This window comes from Lagenorhynchus albirostris, chromosome 12 (genome assembly GCF_949774975.1).
Source record: "Lagenorhynchus albirostris chromosome 12, mLagAlb1.1, whole genome shotgun sequence".
Taxonomy (NCBI): domain Eukaryota; kingdom Metazoa; phylum Chordata; class Mammalia; order Artiodactyla; family Delphinidae; genus Lagenorhynchus; species Lagenorhynchus albirostris.
In genome coordinates, this window is record NC_083106.1 from 56,577,072 (window position 1) to 56,595,659 (window position 18,588).

An 18,588-nucleotide genomic window follows, 5' to 3' on the forward strand; every position below is an offset into this window, starting at 1 on the left:
GGTTATCATAACTTCATTGCTTATGCATTTTATGTATCACCTGATACCCAGAAAAAGTGATGTGTGGTATAATATTCCTGGAGATTCAATTTCTGTATAGAGAGTTAAGTGTCTTGAAAATACCCCAAATAGAAAGATCCCCTAATAAATGCTGTGATTTTTATTGTCTATGCCAATAAGGAAAGAGGCTAAACATTATTCCTTGCATATTATCAGTCTACCATGAAACATAATAAATCTCATAACAATAGTAAATGTGTATTTTAATAGTTACAGGTATTGCTTTCTGTGAAAAATGTTAATTTTCTTTTGATATACAATTAAATAAGCTTACTTGGAGAGTAATACTTTACCCACTTGCTCCATTTTGTAAATCTGGCCATATAGATGCTCAAGCAAATTTTTCATTTCTGTTTGTAAGCTGCTCTTCTTTTCCCTAACCAGCTTAGTTCAAAGTGCCATGCATGGCTCTTCTACTTGGAAAGAATATAATGGACATTCTGCACTTATTGCATCTCTTAAGTAGTTCCAGTTAGATATTAGGATAAGGGATTTGCTTATTACCTCAAATGATTAAATTGTTAAAACATCTATTTTATTGCTATTATGAACTAATAATAACTATATTATTAAAATTACTGAAATAGTTTTTCAGTGATAAGAATTTTTAGAAAATGGTGTATGTTAGCGTGATTCCTATGTGGTTACATTGTGCTTGATTAACAAAAAAGGTTTTTCATTTGAAAAATAAGATTTGGTAGAGGAAATAAAGTTTAAATTATTCATTGGTCCTTGTACTATTAGTTATCAGCTGATTTGTCTACATGATTTTTTTGGTTTATATAATTAGTGTTCATTCCAAATATGGCAATTTGTGAAAACCTATTTTATTTATTAAGTTAGTGATGCTTTGTGTCCTTAGCGGACAAAAAGTTAAAAAAATTGGTAAATCAGGGCTTCCCTAGTGGCACAGCGGTTGAGAGTCCGCCTGCCGATGCAGGGGACATGGGTTCGTGCCCCGGTCCGGGAAGATCCCACATGCCACGGAGCGGCTGGGCCCGTGAGCCATGGCCACTGAGCCTGCGCGTCCGGAGCCTGTGCTCCGCAATGAGAGAGGCCACAACAGTGAGAGGCCCGCATACCACACACACACACACACACACACACAAAATTGGTAAATCAGAATCTGGTTTGTATTATTTTTATTTATTTATTTATTTTAAAAATAAATAAATATATTTATTTATTTTTGGCTGCATTGGGTCTTCGTTGCTGTGCGCAGGCTTTCTCTAGTTGTGGCGAGCGGGGGTTACTGTTTTGTTGCGGTGCGCAGGCTTCTCATTGCTGTGGCTTCTCTTGTTGAGGAGCATGGGCTCTAGGCGTGCAGGCTTCAGTAGTTGTGACTCGTGGGCTCAGTAGTTGCGGCTTGCAGGCTCTAGAGCGCAGGCTCAGTAGTTGTGGTGCACAGGCTTAGTTGTTCCTTGGCATGTGGGATCTTCCCGGACCAGGGCTCGAACCCATGTCCCCAGCATTGGCAGGCGGATTCTTAACCACTGCACCACCAAGGAAGCCCTGGTTTGTATATTAAAAAATAAATAAATAAAACCTCTTCTGATTAAATAGTATGTGTTCATTGTAGAAAATTTGGAAAAGAAAAAAAATGAAAAGTGTGAAATTTAGTGACATTCTTTCCTCATTTCTCTGTATAGGACTTGCTTGCATATTTTTATGGATGAGATAATTTGAGTAAAAAACTGAATTTAATGAAATAAAAAATAAAGACAACTGTCAGTAGCAAACAAGATATTCTTCAGTAGGGAAATGGATAAACTGTGGTATTCAGTGATAAAAGAAAATGAGCCAGCAAGCCATGAAAAAACTTAGAAGAACCTTAAATGATTATTGCTAAGTGAAAGAAGTCAATCTGAAATGGGTACACACTATATGATTCCATCTATGTGACATTCTGTAAAAGGCAAAATTTTGGAGATAGTCAAAAAATAAGTGGTTACCAGGGGTTGGGGAGAAGGGAGAAAGGGGTGAATTGGTGGAGCATAGGGGATTTTTAGGGCAGTGAATCTCTTCTGTATGATACTGTAATGATAGATACATGTCATTGTGGTCATCATACATTTGCCAAAACTTGTAGAATATACAGCACAAAGAGTAAATAAACTCTAATGTAAACTATGAGCTTTTTAAAAAAACCCTAATTTGATAGTCAGTGTGATAAACTAGACAGATAGATTTTGCTGTGTAAACATATTCTATCTAGATCTAAGCAGTGTTTTACAGTACAATCAAAATATCTCCTAGACCAGTGCTGTCTTTTTGTGATGATTGAAACATTTTGTTTGCTCTTCAACACAGTAGTCACTAGCCACATGCGGCTGCTGATCTCTTGAAACATGGTTAAATGTAACTGAGGAATTGTATTTCATATTTTGTTTAATTGTAATGACTTGGCATACAAATAGCCTTGTGTGACTAGTGGCTACAATACTAGATATTGAAGAATCTAAATTAGACAAGATATATCGAGAAATGTCAGCAGTGATTAATACAGTTAAATGGAGTTAATAGTTGATTGAAAAACCTTATTGTAAATATTGGTTCATTGCCAGTTTGGAATCAGGTCTCCATTCTTTATCTTGTAGTTTTTTACTTTTGTCCTGTCCTCAGTACTTTAATCAGTAATTTGTATAAAGGCACAGTTATTGAACTTGTGTTCTGGACTGGTTCAACACTGATAGTGTTTACTGATATAATAGATTGCCAGAATCCAGATTTTAAAGGCTCTCTAAAGACTACTAAAACAAAAAAAAAACAAAAAAAAGAAGAAAATTATAAGAGATCTATTTGAAATTTTGGGCTTAAAAATTATTATATAAAGTACAGGATATGGGAATCTGCCTACTAGGAATTTATGTGGAAAAAAACTAAAACCAAATACTTTTACTTGGCTACACATTCAATTTGAGCCAATAGTGTGATATTGTTACCAATTTAAGCTGTGTTTAGAAAAGTTTAACATCTAGTCCAGAGTTGTTTTAATCTCTGTGATCTGCCCCAATCAAATTATATTTGAAATGTTATGCTCAGTTTTGGATGCCATTAAAAGTAAAAGGCTCAGTAAAAGGTAGATTTCTAAACGAACCTGGATAAAGAATCATCAAGAAACCAAGTTATGTGACTAATAGTAAGGAATTGATGTATTTTTACCTGGGAAGCAAAAAACTTACGAGTGAAGTGTGCCTAATACTTTACTTGGCCTTATCTTTAAATTTTTGAAGGGCTGTCTTGTAGAAATATTATTAAGATCATTCTCTGTAACCCCAGAGGGCACAGCCAGTGTTAGGTGAAAGCTATAGTGAGTCTGATTGGGCTTAATGTACAGAAGGATTTTTTGACTGTAAGCATCCTCTAGCAGTGGCATGAGTTTCCTTATGAAGTGTTCTACTTGCTGGTGGAAGTATGCTGGGTGTTCATTAGCCAGGAAAAAAAGAAAAGTCAATAACAGCAGTAAATATGTATAGAGCACCTGTTGTCAGATACCATGCTAATTTCTTTTAACAGAAAGGAAAGCTGAGGCACAGAGAACTTAAGAAAGTTCCCATAGTCATATAAGTAGGAATTGACAAAATTGATAAACTTAGTTCTGAGTCCAAGCCCGTGTTCTCAGCTGTCCTGTTTTTCGGACTCCTTTGGCAGTAATTATTGATTTTTGAGAGCTTTGTTTAGATGTCCTCCAAGGTCCCTTCTAAACTGAGCTTAGATGAGATTACCCCATTGTAGTTTCTACAATGTATGGGTGCATGTGAAAGCTGTGAGGGAGATTCATCTGGTTCTTTTATTTAACAGACTGAAATGGAGGAGACATACTGGTGGTTGTCAGGAAGGTTAAGGAAGCTGTGATCTAACCAGTGATTAAAGTTTTAGTTGAAGCAATGGTTTCAAATCTATCGCTGCTTTTTACAGAACACTAGTATATATTGTATTTAGTTTCACCATTGAACCAAGAATAATTTTACTAGCAGAAGTTGGAGTTAGAATATATGCATGCACATATTTACAATCATGAGCACACTTTCTTGAGAAAAAATGCTGAAGTAAATATGCATGTCAGATATTTGTGTTAATATTTGTTGTATGTTCATTTATTTCCTGACAAGTGATAGTTGATTATTCATACTTTTGCAGTATTTTCTTTGAATTATTATTCTATCATGATTGCTTTTAAATGATAAGTGCATTAGTATTATGTATATTTAGCAAAGATTCACTGAATATTTCTTCAGATGAAGACTGTGAAAATGTTTGCTTTAGACGTAAAGCACTTAGTTACTTGCCTGGGACATAACTAGTGTACAAGTATTAGGTTTTGTTATCATTTTCACTGTGATACAAATTATTTTGTGTACTTTTCTTACTCCCTTATTTGATTATGATTCGTTTATTTTGGTAATACTAAATACCTAATGTTAATTACTTATTATATGCAAGGCACTGTGTCATATACATTTACATACATTATTTAGTTCACATCACAACCCTGTGAAGGGTATGTATGTACCCTTATTCCCACTTTACAAATGAGAAAAGGAGGCTCAGAGCAGATGTCTAAGCTCCTAAAGCCAATGAGCAGCAGGCTTATGATTTGAGCCCAGACTGACTTTCTCCTAACCTAAACTGCTGTGTGTTACTAGTGTTCATAAGCTTGGTAAATTATTAAATTAAGTTGACTGACAGGGGGTAATATAAAGTAAAAACTGAGTTGCTGATGTAGAATGCACTTACACAAAAGTTTTGAAAATATGAGTAGCAGTGGTATCAGTGGATTGTACCTAATCTGTATTTCCTTACATTCTATAATTATAAATTAAATATAATTTAATATTTAATATATTAAATAATTTATTTAATATAATTTAATTTATAATTTACATATAATTATAATTATGTGATTTAAATTATAATTTTATAATTTAAATTATAATATTATAATTCTACTGACCATTTTCAGAAACACCATTCATGTAAGAACATTTTCAGAAAAAATATTATATTAAATATAAATATTGGTTATAAGATATATCCAAATAAGAAAACTTACATTGTGCAAAACTTTCATAACAGAATGATACTTTAAAGCATTCGTCTCCAAACTTTTTTGATTATACTTTCTAACCACGTTTGATAATGTATCCCTGATATAAATGCAGTTATTTAATTTTAAACTGTATATGATATACAGTATAATTTTAAATTATGCTATGATACCTTACGCTCATTATAAAACATACATAGAAATGGAGAATTAAAAAGGATGCTGTTTTAAAAAGAGTATTTAACTTTATTAATGATATTAAAATTCTTTCTAGTCAGAGTAATGTAATTGAATATACATCAGTATTTTTGACTCTTAGTGTAGCACTTTTTGATGTTTTGAGGTTCTGCTTCTGTGTTCAGTTCAATTCAGTACTTCATCTTGAGAACAATGGAGAGCAATTGGAAGTTTGTTGGCAAGGGTTGGAGGGAAGGTAGCATACGTTGATCAGACCTACATTTCCTAACATCTTCTGTCATTGCTATGTGGAGAATGGACTGGAATGTGTTTTGGATAGATGTGCAGAAACTATTTAGGAAGCCCTTTGCATGGTACAGGCAATAACTGTTTGGGATCTTAAAACAGACAAGGAGAAAGGCTTGAAATCTGTTTAGTAGTTGAGATCGAGAGAATTTAAGAGTGAAGTGGATGACGGGGTAGGATTGGGTGCGATGCATAAAGAGGTGGTAAGGGTGCATTTTAGGCTTTTGTGTAACTGGAAGGATGGCAATGCCATTCATGGAAATAAAGAATACTTAGAGTGAAGTGGGTGGAAAACCAAGAGATGGTTTTGGACATATGTGGAATTGTGAGAGGCCTTAAGATCTCCAAGTGAAGATGATAACTGGACAATTTGTTAAATGAAGCTCAGAGTAGAGATCTGGGAAGGATGTGTTATTTTATGAGTTTTCAGTATATGCTTGCTAATGGGAGCTGAGGGCTTGCATGTGAACAGCTAAGGAGAGAACATGGAGTGGAAGAGAAAGCCTGGGATTAAACCTTAAGGAACTCCAACATTTAATAGTCAAAGGGAGCCTAAAGAAGAGATAGGAATGTACCAGCCAGAGTGGGAGGATACATATCAAAAGAATGGCATGTCTAGAGAACAGACTTGTGGTTGACAAGCAGGAGAAGGGGAGGGAGAGGGATAGACTGCGAGTTTGGGGTTGGTAGATGCAAACTATTACATTTAGAATGGATAAACAACAAGGTCCTACTGTCTAGCACAGGGAACTATACTCAATATCCTGTGATAAACCATAATGGAAAAGAATATTAAAAAAGAATGCCTCTATGTGTATAACTGAGTCACTTTGCTGCACAGCAGAGATTGGCACAGCATAGTAAATCAACTCTACTTCAATAAAATAAAATAAAACTACTTAAAAAAAAAGAATGGTGTGTCAAGGATATCAGAGGAAAAGTATGTTTCAAGAAGAATAAGGGGTATTTAGCCATGTGGCGTGATGCATGGAGGACGATCCAGGAAGATGGGACCAGAATAATATTCATTATCTTTATCAAATCTATGAATGAGTATCCTTCAAACAGAATGGATAATAGTAACATCTGCTATCCTTCAGACAGAATGGATAATAGTAACAGTTTGCATAGATATCTTATTTTTACTTTCTTTTTCATGTTCTTTTCTTTAGTTTTTTATTGTAACCTTCTTAAAAAGTATAGATTAGAATTGAACTCAGCCCTCTAAATATGGTTCAATCAGTGTAGTATCCTTTGAGATGCTAAATGGGGTTTTGGAGATACAGTGTTGCTATTACTACATTAAATTTTTCCCTAGCCTTTATTACATTATTTATTCATATTGAACCTGTAAATATCCAACCCCCTACCCTTTCAGGATTTTTCTTAGGAATTTATTTGTGGGATAAGGTTTCCCCATCTTGTACAAGTACACATGAGTTTTTTAAACCTAATTGTGGGGTTTTATATTTACCTCTATTGCTTCTCCTTAGGTCTGGCCAGATTATATCAGACTATTTAGAAAATTTTAAAATTTTGATTCTATCATGAACTAAATTGACACCTTTAACAAATTTAATTTAATATCTTCTAGTTTATATATAATTGATAAAATTTTGAACAGGACAGAGCCATGACCACTCTTTAAAGAACAACTTTAGTGGGTGATCTCCATATTGAGAATAATTCCATACTCTGCTTAACTGTATTGTCCAAAAGGATACCTCATTCACATCAAGATATTACGCCTACCGTGCATCACTAGCTGTTTTTCAGAATGCCCGTTGACTATTTGCTAGGGAGAATGGTTGGTCTCTCTTTTTTTTTTTTTTTTTTTTTTGCGGTACGCGGGCCTGTCGCTGCTGTGGCCTCTCCCGTTGTGGAGCACAGGCTCCGGACGCGCAGGTTCAGCGGCCATGGCTCACGGGCCCAGCCGCTCCGCGGCACGTGGGATCCTCCCGGACCGGGGCACGAACCCACGCCCCCTGCATCGGCAGGCAGACTCTCAACCACTGCGCCAACAGGGAAGCCCTGGTCTCTCTTTTGAAAGAGGTCTTTTCGGAACTTCAGATGGACTTATTTTTGACTTTTTATGAATTCTTTAATATTGACTAGATGGAAACAGAATGGAACTGACAAACCTTTTATAAATATGAATTTTATTATCGTTAAAGCCTGTTTTAGTGATTAAATACTTTGTTCAACATGTTTTGACTAACCTGAGAAATAGGGTTCAAACAGGACATTAACATGACCAGAATTGCCTTTTACTTGGAAATAATGTTTTGCCTCTAAATCTTTGAGTAAACCCGTAATGCAAGTGTGTTTGTCATGTTTATTCTGTGGTTTCACAAACCCTCAGCATATCTGCATACCCCAGCTCTTGAACAGATTTATAGTTCTTATTTAGGCCCATTATAACTTTTTGTTACCAATTTTCCTAAGATTTATAGTATAATTTTCTGTTATATTATTTAAAGGTTTTCATTACTTTATATTTTGCTTTTATGATGATGTAATGTGTGTGATTCATTTTGACACTGTGTTGGGGATATAGCATCCACTAGAGCATCGTTCCTATTGGAATAAAAATGATATAACACAGAATACAGTGGAAAGTGGTGTTTACCTTTCCTGAGAGATTCACAAACTACATTCATCTGTTACAAGTGTAAGAAATAAGGAAGTAATGCTGCTTATTAGTAATGTTAGTCTGTACAGGGACTTCCCTGGTAGTCCAGTGGTTAAGACTGTGCTTTCAAGGCAGAGGGACTGGGTTCGATCCCTGGTCGAGGAACTAAGATCCCACATGCTGTGCAGAGTGGCCAAAAAAATTAAAAAAAAAAAAAAAGTTTAAAAGGTAGTCTGGGCGTGTTCTGCAATAATTTTTTTTTGTGGCATCTCAGGAACATAGTCTGTTGGTTAATTTTTTTACTTTAATGAAGAACTACTTTAATTTGATAATTTAATTTAATGAAAAAGGAATTATAATAACAATGAGAACCCTGAGCACCTTTGTCTATTGAGAAGTTCCTTAATAGATAATAATGGCTTTAGCAAAATCTACCAGGAAAAGGATATTACCTGTCTATTCCTATTGTGTTTCCTTTGAATCTCATATCCTTAATTTATAGCCAGAGTAGTAAAACTTGCCTTTTTATTGTTTTGAGAGCTGCATTTTTGTTTTTTTAAACTCTGTAGTTGATGCCTGTTTCTCTACCCATAGCTAAATTTTCCTGCCTTTTTTTTCAATTTGATAGCTTCTGGAACTTGTATCAGTGTATAGAGCAATGATCCAGACAGTTGCACCTTTACAGACAGTCACTCTCAGTGCCAAATTAGTTTGTAGTGCGAATCTTGAATGAGAACTGCACCTGCTCTCAGTGTAGATGAAAATGACAAATGTTAGGGAAAGCGTAATTTGGGATTGCTTTAAATCTGATGGCAGCTGATCTCAGAATTCTGCTGGGGATTCTTTATTTTGGGTTATGGAAGTCCTGCTATTCAGAGCAAAACAGGCTTCTTGTCTCTTTTGCTAGGTCTTAGGTGTATTATTTTTAAGAAATAACATGGTCTTTGTGCTGTGTTTCTGTATCTGAGATGTTTTATCTAGAAGTTATCTTCCAGATACATTGGTGGTTTCCTAAAATTATGTTGGACTAAAAATTTCTGAATCTCTAATTTATCATATGTCAACATTATATTTCAAATATGCAAGGGTAGCTGCCACAATAAATCACATTCTTATGGAGGAAATGGTCTCAATTTAAGAATTAACATGTTCTTTGAAGGTTGATAACATATAAAAGACATTTCATACTGTATGTAGAGAGCATTTGCTACTACAATTTGTTTGGAATATGAGGGGAGAAGGTATCTTTGTAGGTATGTATTACATTTATCTTTTTTGAATTTGCTTATTCTTTAATATCACCCTTACCTTAAGCATGGGACTTGTGTCTAAAAGCAATTCAAAACACTCACTTAAAATGCTTATCAGGAAAATTGTATTTAATCTTTATTTTTCAACCCTCAACAGTTTATTGGTTACTTTTAATATCTTAAGTCATTTTGGTTCATAATTTTTAAAAATAGCTTCATTGATATATAGTTCACATACCGTACAGTTCACCCACTTAAAATGTTATAAAGCAGTGTTTTTTAGTGTATTCATAGATATGTGCAACCATCACCACAGTCAATTTTAGAGCATTTGCAAAACCTCAAAAAGAAATCCTAAGCCTTTAGCTAGTATTCCCCTACTCCCCCGCCCCCTTCTCCCAACCCCCAAGCCCTAAACAACCACTAGCCTACTTTCTGTCTCTAGAAATTTCCTTATGTAGGACATTTCATATAAATGGAATCATAATGCGTGGCCTTCTGTGACTGGCTTCTTTCACTTAGCAAAATGTTTTGAAGGTTCATCCATGTTGTACACTACTTCATTCCTTTTTTTTAAAAAATAAATTAATTTATTTATTTTTGTCTGTGTTGGGTCTTCGTTGCTGCGTGCGGGCTTTCTCTAGTTGCGGCGGGCAGGGGCTACTCTTTGTTGCAGTGTGTGGGCTTCTCATTGCTCTGGCTTCTCTTGCTGTGGAGCATGGGCTCTAGGTGCACGGGCTTCAGTAGTTGCAGCACACGGGCTCAGTAGTTGTGGCCCACAGGCTCTAGAGCACAGACTCAGTAGTTGTGGCGTACAGGCTTAGTTGCTCCGTGGCATGTGGGATCTTCCCTGACCAGGGTTCGAGCCCGTGTCCCCTGCATTGGCAGGCGGATTCTCAACCACTATGCCACCAGGGAAGCCCTACTTCATTCATTTTTATGGCTTAGTAATATTCTGTGCTGTGGATGTATACCACATTTTGTTTATCCATGCATGAGTTGATGGACATTTGGGTTGTTTCTACCTTTTGGCTGTGTTAATAGCCCTGTTTGTGTGTAAGTTTTTGTTTGGACACATGTTTTAAATTCTTCTGGGTATATACCTAGGAATGGAATTGCTGGGTCATATTGTAATTCTGTGTTTAACTTACTGAGGAACCAGAAAACTGTTTTTCACAATGGCTACACAACTTTGTATTCCTGCACTGTATGAGAATTCCAGTTTTCTCCACATCCTTGCCAACACTTACTATTTTCCATTAAAAAAATAGTTGTTCCAGTGGTTCTTCTTTGCATTTCTTTGATGACTAATGATGTTGAGCATCTTTTCACGTGCTTATTGGCCATTTATATATTTTCCTTGGATAAATTCAGATCCTTTGCTCATTTTTTTCATTGGTTGTCTTTTTATTATTAGTAAGAATTCTTTATGTGTTCTGGATACAAGTCCTTTAACAGATATATGATTTGCAAATATTTTCTCCCATTCTGTGAGTTGTTTTATTCACTTTCTTGATGGTGTCCTTTGAAGCAGATGTTTCTTATTTTGATGAAGTCCAAATTATCTGTGTTTTCTTTTGTTGCTCATGCTGTTGATGTCATATTTAAGAATCCCTTACCAAATCTGAGCCCATTAAGCTTACTTCTGTAAAGAGTTTTATAAGTTTATATGTTAAATATAGATCACTGATCCATTTCGGTTTAATTTTTGTATATGGTATAATGGTCCAACTTCAGTTTATTTCATGTGGCTAGCCAGTTGTCCCATCATATATTGAAAAGACTGATCTTTCCTAACTGAATGGTCTTGGCTCACTTTTTGAAAACTTTACTTATTTATTAGTTCTAATAGTATTTTAGTACATTCTTTAGTATTTTCCACATAGAAGATCATAGTGATCTATAAATAGAAATAGTTTTACCTCTTAATTTTCAATCTGGTTGCTTTTTATTTCTTTTTTCTTACCTAATTACCCTGACTTGAACCTCCAGTACAATGTTCAGTAGAAGTCACAAATGCACATTTTTTTGTCTTGTTTCTGTTCTTAGTGGGAAACTAATCCAGTGTTTCACCATTAAGTATGATGTTAACTGTGGGATTTTCATAGATGCCGTTTATCAGGTATTAGAAGTTCCTTTCTAGTCCTAACTTGTTGAATGTTTTTACCATGAAAGGATGTTGGGTTTTATCAAATGGTTCTTCTGCATCTGTTGAGCTGATCTTGTGATTTTTGCTTTTTATTCTGTTGCTATAATATATAAATTGATTGTCTTATGTTGAACTAACCTGATATTCCTGACATAAATTTCACATTGTCATGGTATATAATTCTTTTTATAAATTGCTGGATTTGATCTGGTTTGCTTGTATTTCACTGAGGATTTTTGTGTCCATATTCCTAAGAAGTACTGGTCTTTAGTTTTCTTATGACGTATTTATTTGTCTGGTTGTGGGGTCAGAGTAATATTGACCTCATAAAATGAGTTGTGAAATATTCTTTCCTCTTGTTTTTGGAAATGTTTGTGAGGAATTGGTTTTAACTTAAAATGCTTTGTAGAATTCATCATTGAAGCCATCTGGACCTGCCTGGACTTTTCTTTGTGGATGTTTTTTGATTATTAATTTAATCTTTCACTTGTTTTAGGTCTATTCAGGTTGTCTGTCTTGGGTTACTTTTGGTAGCGTGTGTCTTTCTAGGAATTTGTCCATTTCATCTAGTCTACCACCTCCAGGGCTTGTTACTGTCATTTGCTTGTTTATTTGTTTAGTGACCTGCTGGATTATTTTAGTGCAAACAGTTCCTTCTACCCTCACTCCACAGTGTTGAGCTTCTGATGTCGTTCCCCAGGGAGCCGCACCTGTGAGTATACCCATAGTCACTTTGGGATGAAGGTAGTGTTAGCACAAACAACCCTTTTCTACGCTTCCCCTGACTCCATTCAGCTGTTCAGATCGGGACTTGAACCCACATGTGATCTTTACTAATTCCCAGCTGACCATTCTGATGTTTACAAAAATGCCCCTGGGACATAAATTCCTCCATAAACTAATCCAGTAAATTTGTGACCCCTTTGAAGGAGTAATTCCAAAGGTCAGTGTTGATACACAGTCTCACCCCAAGAGGGTCGTCCCAGTTGTCTCTCCCCTCAGTTCTCTCTTGTAACTTAGTTGTTGAATCTGTGAATCTTCTCCTAATTGTGGTTCACCACAACCTCTGCTCTTTCTGAGATAGCCCTTTGGCTTCAACTTCATGGCCTGGTTGCAGATGTGGTCTATTTCTTTGGAAGAGATTGGGATCTTTCTGTTTTATGGCTTGGTTCTACCCTCAGGCAAGATTTCTGAGGCAGAACTCTGGAGCTAGGAGTGGGGACAATGGAAGGCTTCTTTCTGAGTGACACCCCTGCTTTCGAATCTGAGTACTTGATGGAAGGGGTAGGCTGTAGCCTAAATTCTAGGCTTGCCTCTCCTTGTGTGGAATCACTGCCCTATCAGCCAGAGTGAGAGTGATTGGATCACCAGTATTTTCCTTGATGTTCTGCCCAAAGATAAGGCCTGTCCACATTTGGGGACAGGGTGGAAGACAGGTGGCCTTCTGTTTAGATAGCGTCAGTAAAATGAACAGCAAAAAGAAAATATTTACTAAATATTTAATGCCTTATTATATACTCAACATAAAATTCCTACTTTTAATGATATTTTTATTTGTGTGGATCCTCTAAGAACAGTTGGAATTTGTTTAATATAAAATCTTCACATGTAGAATTAAAGTATAACATTTCTGGACAGGAAATATATGTATACCCCCAAACCATATTTGAGGAAATCTAAAGGCTTTCTGGCACAGTTGTTTCATACAGTTATATAATTGAAAGTCTCTGAATCCTAAAACTGGTTCTGTGACTCTGGAATCAACTTAATCTTTGGCAATCACTCTGCATAGGAGAGTAGAATATGCATAAAAACTTTTAATAAAGTTACAGAAAGCACTTGCAGTACTGTGTTTCAGATTTCACATATATTAAGCATTGAAAATTATTGATACTAATTAAGCAATAATAAAATAATAAAAATACACTTTAACAGAAAAATACAATTAATTGTTTTTTAAGCACTAAAAATTTGGCAGGTCATGATTTATTAAAACATTCTAATGATTTTTAACTCTAAAATGATAGCTCTTATTAGTAAGTTGTAAGAAAAATGATACTCTGCACTCTATTTGGGAAAAGCAGAATGGTATGTTAAAAAGCAAATTAATTTTAGAATTTCACTTGGTTATACCAAGAAAAAAAAAAGTGTCAGAATTTTTTATTCTGTGATTTAGAGTTTTATATATAAATCATAATTATTTTAACAGTTGGATCGTGCTCTTTAATTATATAATTGCAGATAGTCTTAGGAAGCCGAAAGCTCCTTAGCAATGTGAAGCAATGTAACTTTCCTAAGTTATTATTTTCTTATGATTGTTTTCTAAATACTTTTTAGTTTCTTCTGTGTTAGTTTAGCTTCACAGCTGTGTTGAATAGGGTGTTAATAACTTGAAAAAATAATTAATTTTGAGGTAACAGTTTGTTTTGATTTTCCTCTTATAAGCTGTTTGAACTGCTGGGACCTGATGGACTTGAACTTATTGAGAAGCTCCTCCAGAACAGAATTACGATTGTGGACAGATTTCTTAATTCTTCAAATGATCATAAGTTGCAAGCTCTTCAAGGTAAGAAGTGTTCAGTGGTAATTCTATTTTAAAGGAAAAATTCATTGTTTAGCAGTCTATTTAATACAATTATACTTTTAATATTCTTTGGTTGATTATGTAGCTTACTGATACCATTCTCTTAAGTAGATTTTAGGTGTGGCAGATTATGAAACGTGTCAATGCCCTAAATAGGGTATTATGTCAGAGATTCTGTTTATGTTTAGGTATAGCAGAAGATTTGGAAAGACAAAAAAGAATTTTAAGGAAATACATATAGTGCTTAGAGTGGGTCAAGTAGAGTTATAATTTATAACCACTTTTATTTTGAAAACTTTCAGACCTTAGTAGTGGTTCAAGGATAGTGTAATGAATACTCACGTACTCTTCATGTAGATTCACCATCACTAACATTTTGCTTCCACCCCCCCATTATCATTCTCTACACACACACACACACACACACACACACACAGGCGTATGCACACATGGACACACACATATGCACATTTAAAATTTTTGCTGAACAATGACTAAAAGTTGCAGACATTATAATACTTCAGATATAAAATTTCAACATACAATAAGAGTCTCCTGCTTACCTGAAATACAGTTATCACACCCAGCAAGTTGAACATACATATAGCTATGTATTACATATGTTTGAAAACCCCAGAAGAATTAGAAAGAGTTGTCAAGGAAGCTAAAATTTTTTTTTTTTTTTTAAAAGCCTGACTTACTATGAGACAACTGATGCCAAACTCAGGTTTTAGGTGGTAAGTAGGAAAACTGAGTTTCTTACCTTTACCCAAATGTCTTTGCCAGCTTTATAAATAGCTTGGAATTTTTAAAAAGTGCATGGGCATAAGAAATTAGACCCCCTTCTTCAAACTAGTCAACATTTACCCTTCTTTTATGTAAGTGACGTCACCTTCTCCTTATGAGTGTGGCACTGAAAGGAAATTACAAAAAGAGCCTTAATTTAAATCCAAAATTTCTTATGGGTTTTCTTTATCCTACACTTTGATTACTGATAGTTGCCTTGGAGTTACTTTGAGATTTCTAGAAACTTTGAAGATTGGAGTTTAGCCACTTTGTCTTTCTGCAAGTCTCTTGGTTCTTTAAGTATATTGAACACTTATAAACTACCTTGCTGTAAGAGGACTTTCACCTGTTAAACAGTGCTTAATCAGACATTGCAATAAGCCAGCAGAACTTAGGAGCATTTAAAATGTATATCTGCCAGAAGAAAAGGAATGAATTTAAATATCTGGTCTCGTGATGTAATTTCTGAGGATTTGATGTTCATTTTGTCAGCCTTTTAAGTGCTGATACGTACTGATTCCACCTTTTATTAGTGCTAATTTATTAACAAAAAGTTCAAAATGAGTTCAGCTTCACATATTTTTTTAAGAAAGCTGTGGATGATGAGTTAATGTTTTGTAGTTTCATTATGTCCATTTTTGTTTAACATTTATACACAAACTTTATTCTACTAGGATAACTTTAAGAAGCAACACACTTTTTAACCTAAAACCAAATATTAAATTTGAATTATTAAAAAATATTTGAACCATCAGTCTGCCCTGAAATATTTTCTACTCTTCTCAATCAGCTTTTACTCTTTTAGTCTATGCTAGATTGTTACTAATGTTGCTACTATTTAAGAATAATAATTATACCATAGAAAATTGGGGGCATTTAAACAAACTTCTTCTAAGGACTGTGGTAAAAGAAGAGCTGACAAATGAGCATATTAGGTTTTTTGTGTATCTTCATTAAAGATGATTTTCCTTATTTTGGGGGGGAGGGAGAAAGAAATATTCTTGAAGAAAAGAATCATTAGACTCTGTTACTTTATCACTGTTCTCATCCATTTATATCTTTTGATATAAATTTTATGTTAACGATCCTTCAAAATTCTCTTAAAAATACCAAATTGTATTTGTATTCTCTATTAAGCTACCTTAGTAAGACAGCTGCATCCTGCTCTTTTCTCTGTTCCAAAAAATCATGGTCTTAGAGAGCAACAGCTTCCTGCCATTTAGCATTTTCTAGCTTTCATACTGATTTTCTTTGAATCCTTTTATCCAGATATATATACATCCACCCTACTTTATCTCTGTTCTTATAACCGGGAAATGTAAGGTAGGTGAGAAGTGGGTGGGTATTGTGTACTCACTGCTAAATTGAGGATAGTTGTGAATTAAATTCTGTTTTGGGGATGGTTGTAGAGAATGTTTAGTACGAGATGTATCATAAAATAAAAATTAAGTTAGCTCATGCTGTCAAATGACAGTGTTTTGAGTAGTTATACAAGACTTTTTCTGTCATAATAACATTTTAAAAGGATACAAGCTCTACGTGTTCTTCAGTAAAATTTTGTTTTAGAATTGCTGTTAAGCTTATTCGTTTCATTTCTTCTTGTCAATCTCTACAGTTAACTGAACCCAACAAGGGGAATCATGCACTTAAGCATTTGTGCTTTATAACTTGATTTTTAAAATCACCTATTATGTTCAATCTTATGGGGGATTTCAGTATATTCTGATTGAGGCCTTATAAAGCTATCAATGAGGTAGACATATTTTCTTCTTATAATTTTAATTTCCTTATTTTGATGATCACAAATGTGTCCAGTAGTATTTTGTTACTGTCACATTTGTTTAAAATGTTAATGTCATTAGCATAAAATATAGTATGTCACCCAAAGTATTTAGTTTCACGTACAAAATATTTAACATTCATTTATAGTAATAAGTACATGGCATTAGTCACATTTTAAAAAATCCTGCTTAATATCTCTGTCATTGAATGTGTGACTTTGAAAGCAGGTTAATTTTTTTCATAGTTCAGAGTACATTTGGAAAATGCCAGTATGTTGCTTTCTTTCTCTAACACTGAGAGTTAGTTGGTTATAAATTCAATCATTATAGTAGTATATAAGATTTATTTATAAAGTAAAACATATAAGACTTACTTAGAAAAATACTTTTGAGCTCTAAAATGTAGTTCTAATATAGATGGGATTATATCTTATTTCATAATTTTGAGATGTAATAAATCTTTATTTCTCACTTTCCTTTTTGCGACTTATAGAGCCATTATACGGAGGGGTTATTTCATGTGATTGAGAGTTAAAATGACTTATTCAAAATCATGTAATGAGATAGTGACAAATGTCTGAGAATTGTGAAGATTTGACTTAGGAAGCTAATTTCCCCCTCTTGATGCTAAGCTTAATTCCTTCCTTGTTCTGTATTGGATCTTGGAAGTTGATAAAATAACTTGCACTGTGCTCCTTCAGAGTATGGACCAATTCCATTCTTCATTGTCTTCCTAGCCTAGCAGCAGTGCCTGGCACCTAGTAGGTCCTTAACACAATAACAGTATTGACTTGGTTTGCTTTCAGTGACATTCCTATCAGTTCTTTTAGGGCTGGGGCTGCAGTGAGCCAAGATACTACTACTTGGAAAGATTGAATTAAACACAGAAAGTAATCCTGTTGGAAGAAAATTTTTCCTGTATATTGAGTTGACCAACCACAGGTTTAAATTGTACCTTGTAAACACTGAGCTTTGATTGACCTGATTCCTCTTAGTGGTTCTAGACTTCTTCCATTTTTAAAATAACTGCATTTCCCAAATCAAAACTACAATGAGGTATCACCTCACACCAGTCAGAATGTCCATTGTTAAAAAGTCTACACATAATAAATTCTGGAGAGGATGTGGAGAAAAGTGAACCCTCTTGTGCCTTTGGTGGGAATGTAAATTGAGACAGCCACTATGGAGAACAGTGTGGAGGTTCCTTAAAAAACTAAAAATAGAACTACCATATGACCCAGCAATCCCACTACTGGGCATATACTCTGAGAAAACCATAATTCAAAAAGAGTCATGTACTAATATGGAGGTTCCTTAATAAACTAAAAATAGGGAATTCCCTGGTGGTCTGCTGGTTAGGACTCTGCACTTCCACTGCAGGGGCCTGTGTTTGATCCCTGGTCAGGGAACTAAGATCCCACAAACTATATGGCGTGACCAAAAAACAAGAAAAGAAAAACTAAACTGAAAATAGATTCACCATATGATCCTGCAATCCCACTCCTGGGCATATATCTGGAGAAAACTCTAATTTGAAGGGACACACGCACCCCAGTGTTCATAGCAGCACTATTTACAATAGCCAAGACATGGAAGCAACCGAAGTGTCCATTGACAAATGAGTGGATAAAGAAGATGTGGTATATGTATGCAATGGAATATTACTCCACTTTAGAAAAGAATGATATAATCCCATTTGCCTCAACATGGATGGACCTAGAGATTATTTATTTTTTTTAACATCTCTATTGGAGTATAATTGCTTTACAATGGTGTGTTAGTTTCTGCTTTATAACAAAGTGAATCAGTTATACAT

General features: G+C 34.7%; 1 protein-coding gene across 1 annotated transcript in view; it reads left to right on the forward strand.

Annotated features, from left to right (window-relative positions):
• The window catches only part of ASCC3 (activating signal cointegrator 1 complex subunit 3), a 334,378-nt gene that overhangs the window by 50,898 nt on the left and 264,892 nt on the right, over positions 1 to 18,588 (forward strand). The window contains exon 7 of the mRNA XM_060167768.1: positions 14,067 to 14,187. Coding sequence (XP_060023751.1) covers positions 14,067 to 14,187 — 121 coding nt within the window. The remainder of the gene's footprint in view (positions 1 to 14,066; positions 14,188 to 18,588) is intronic.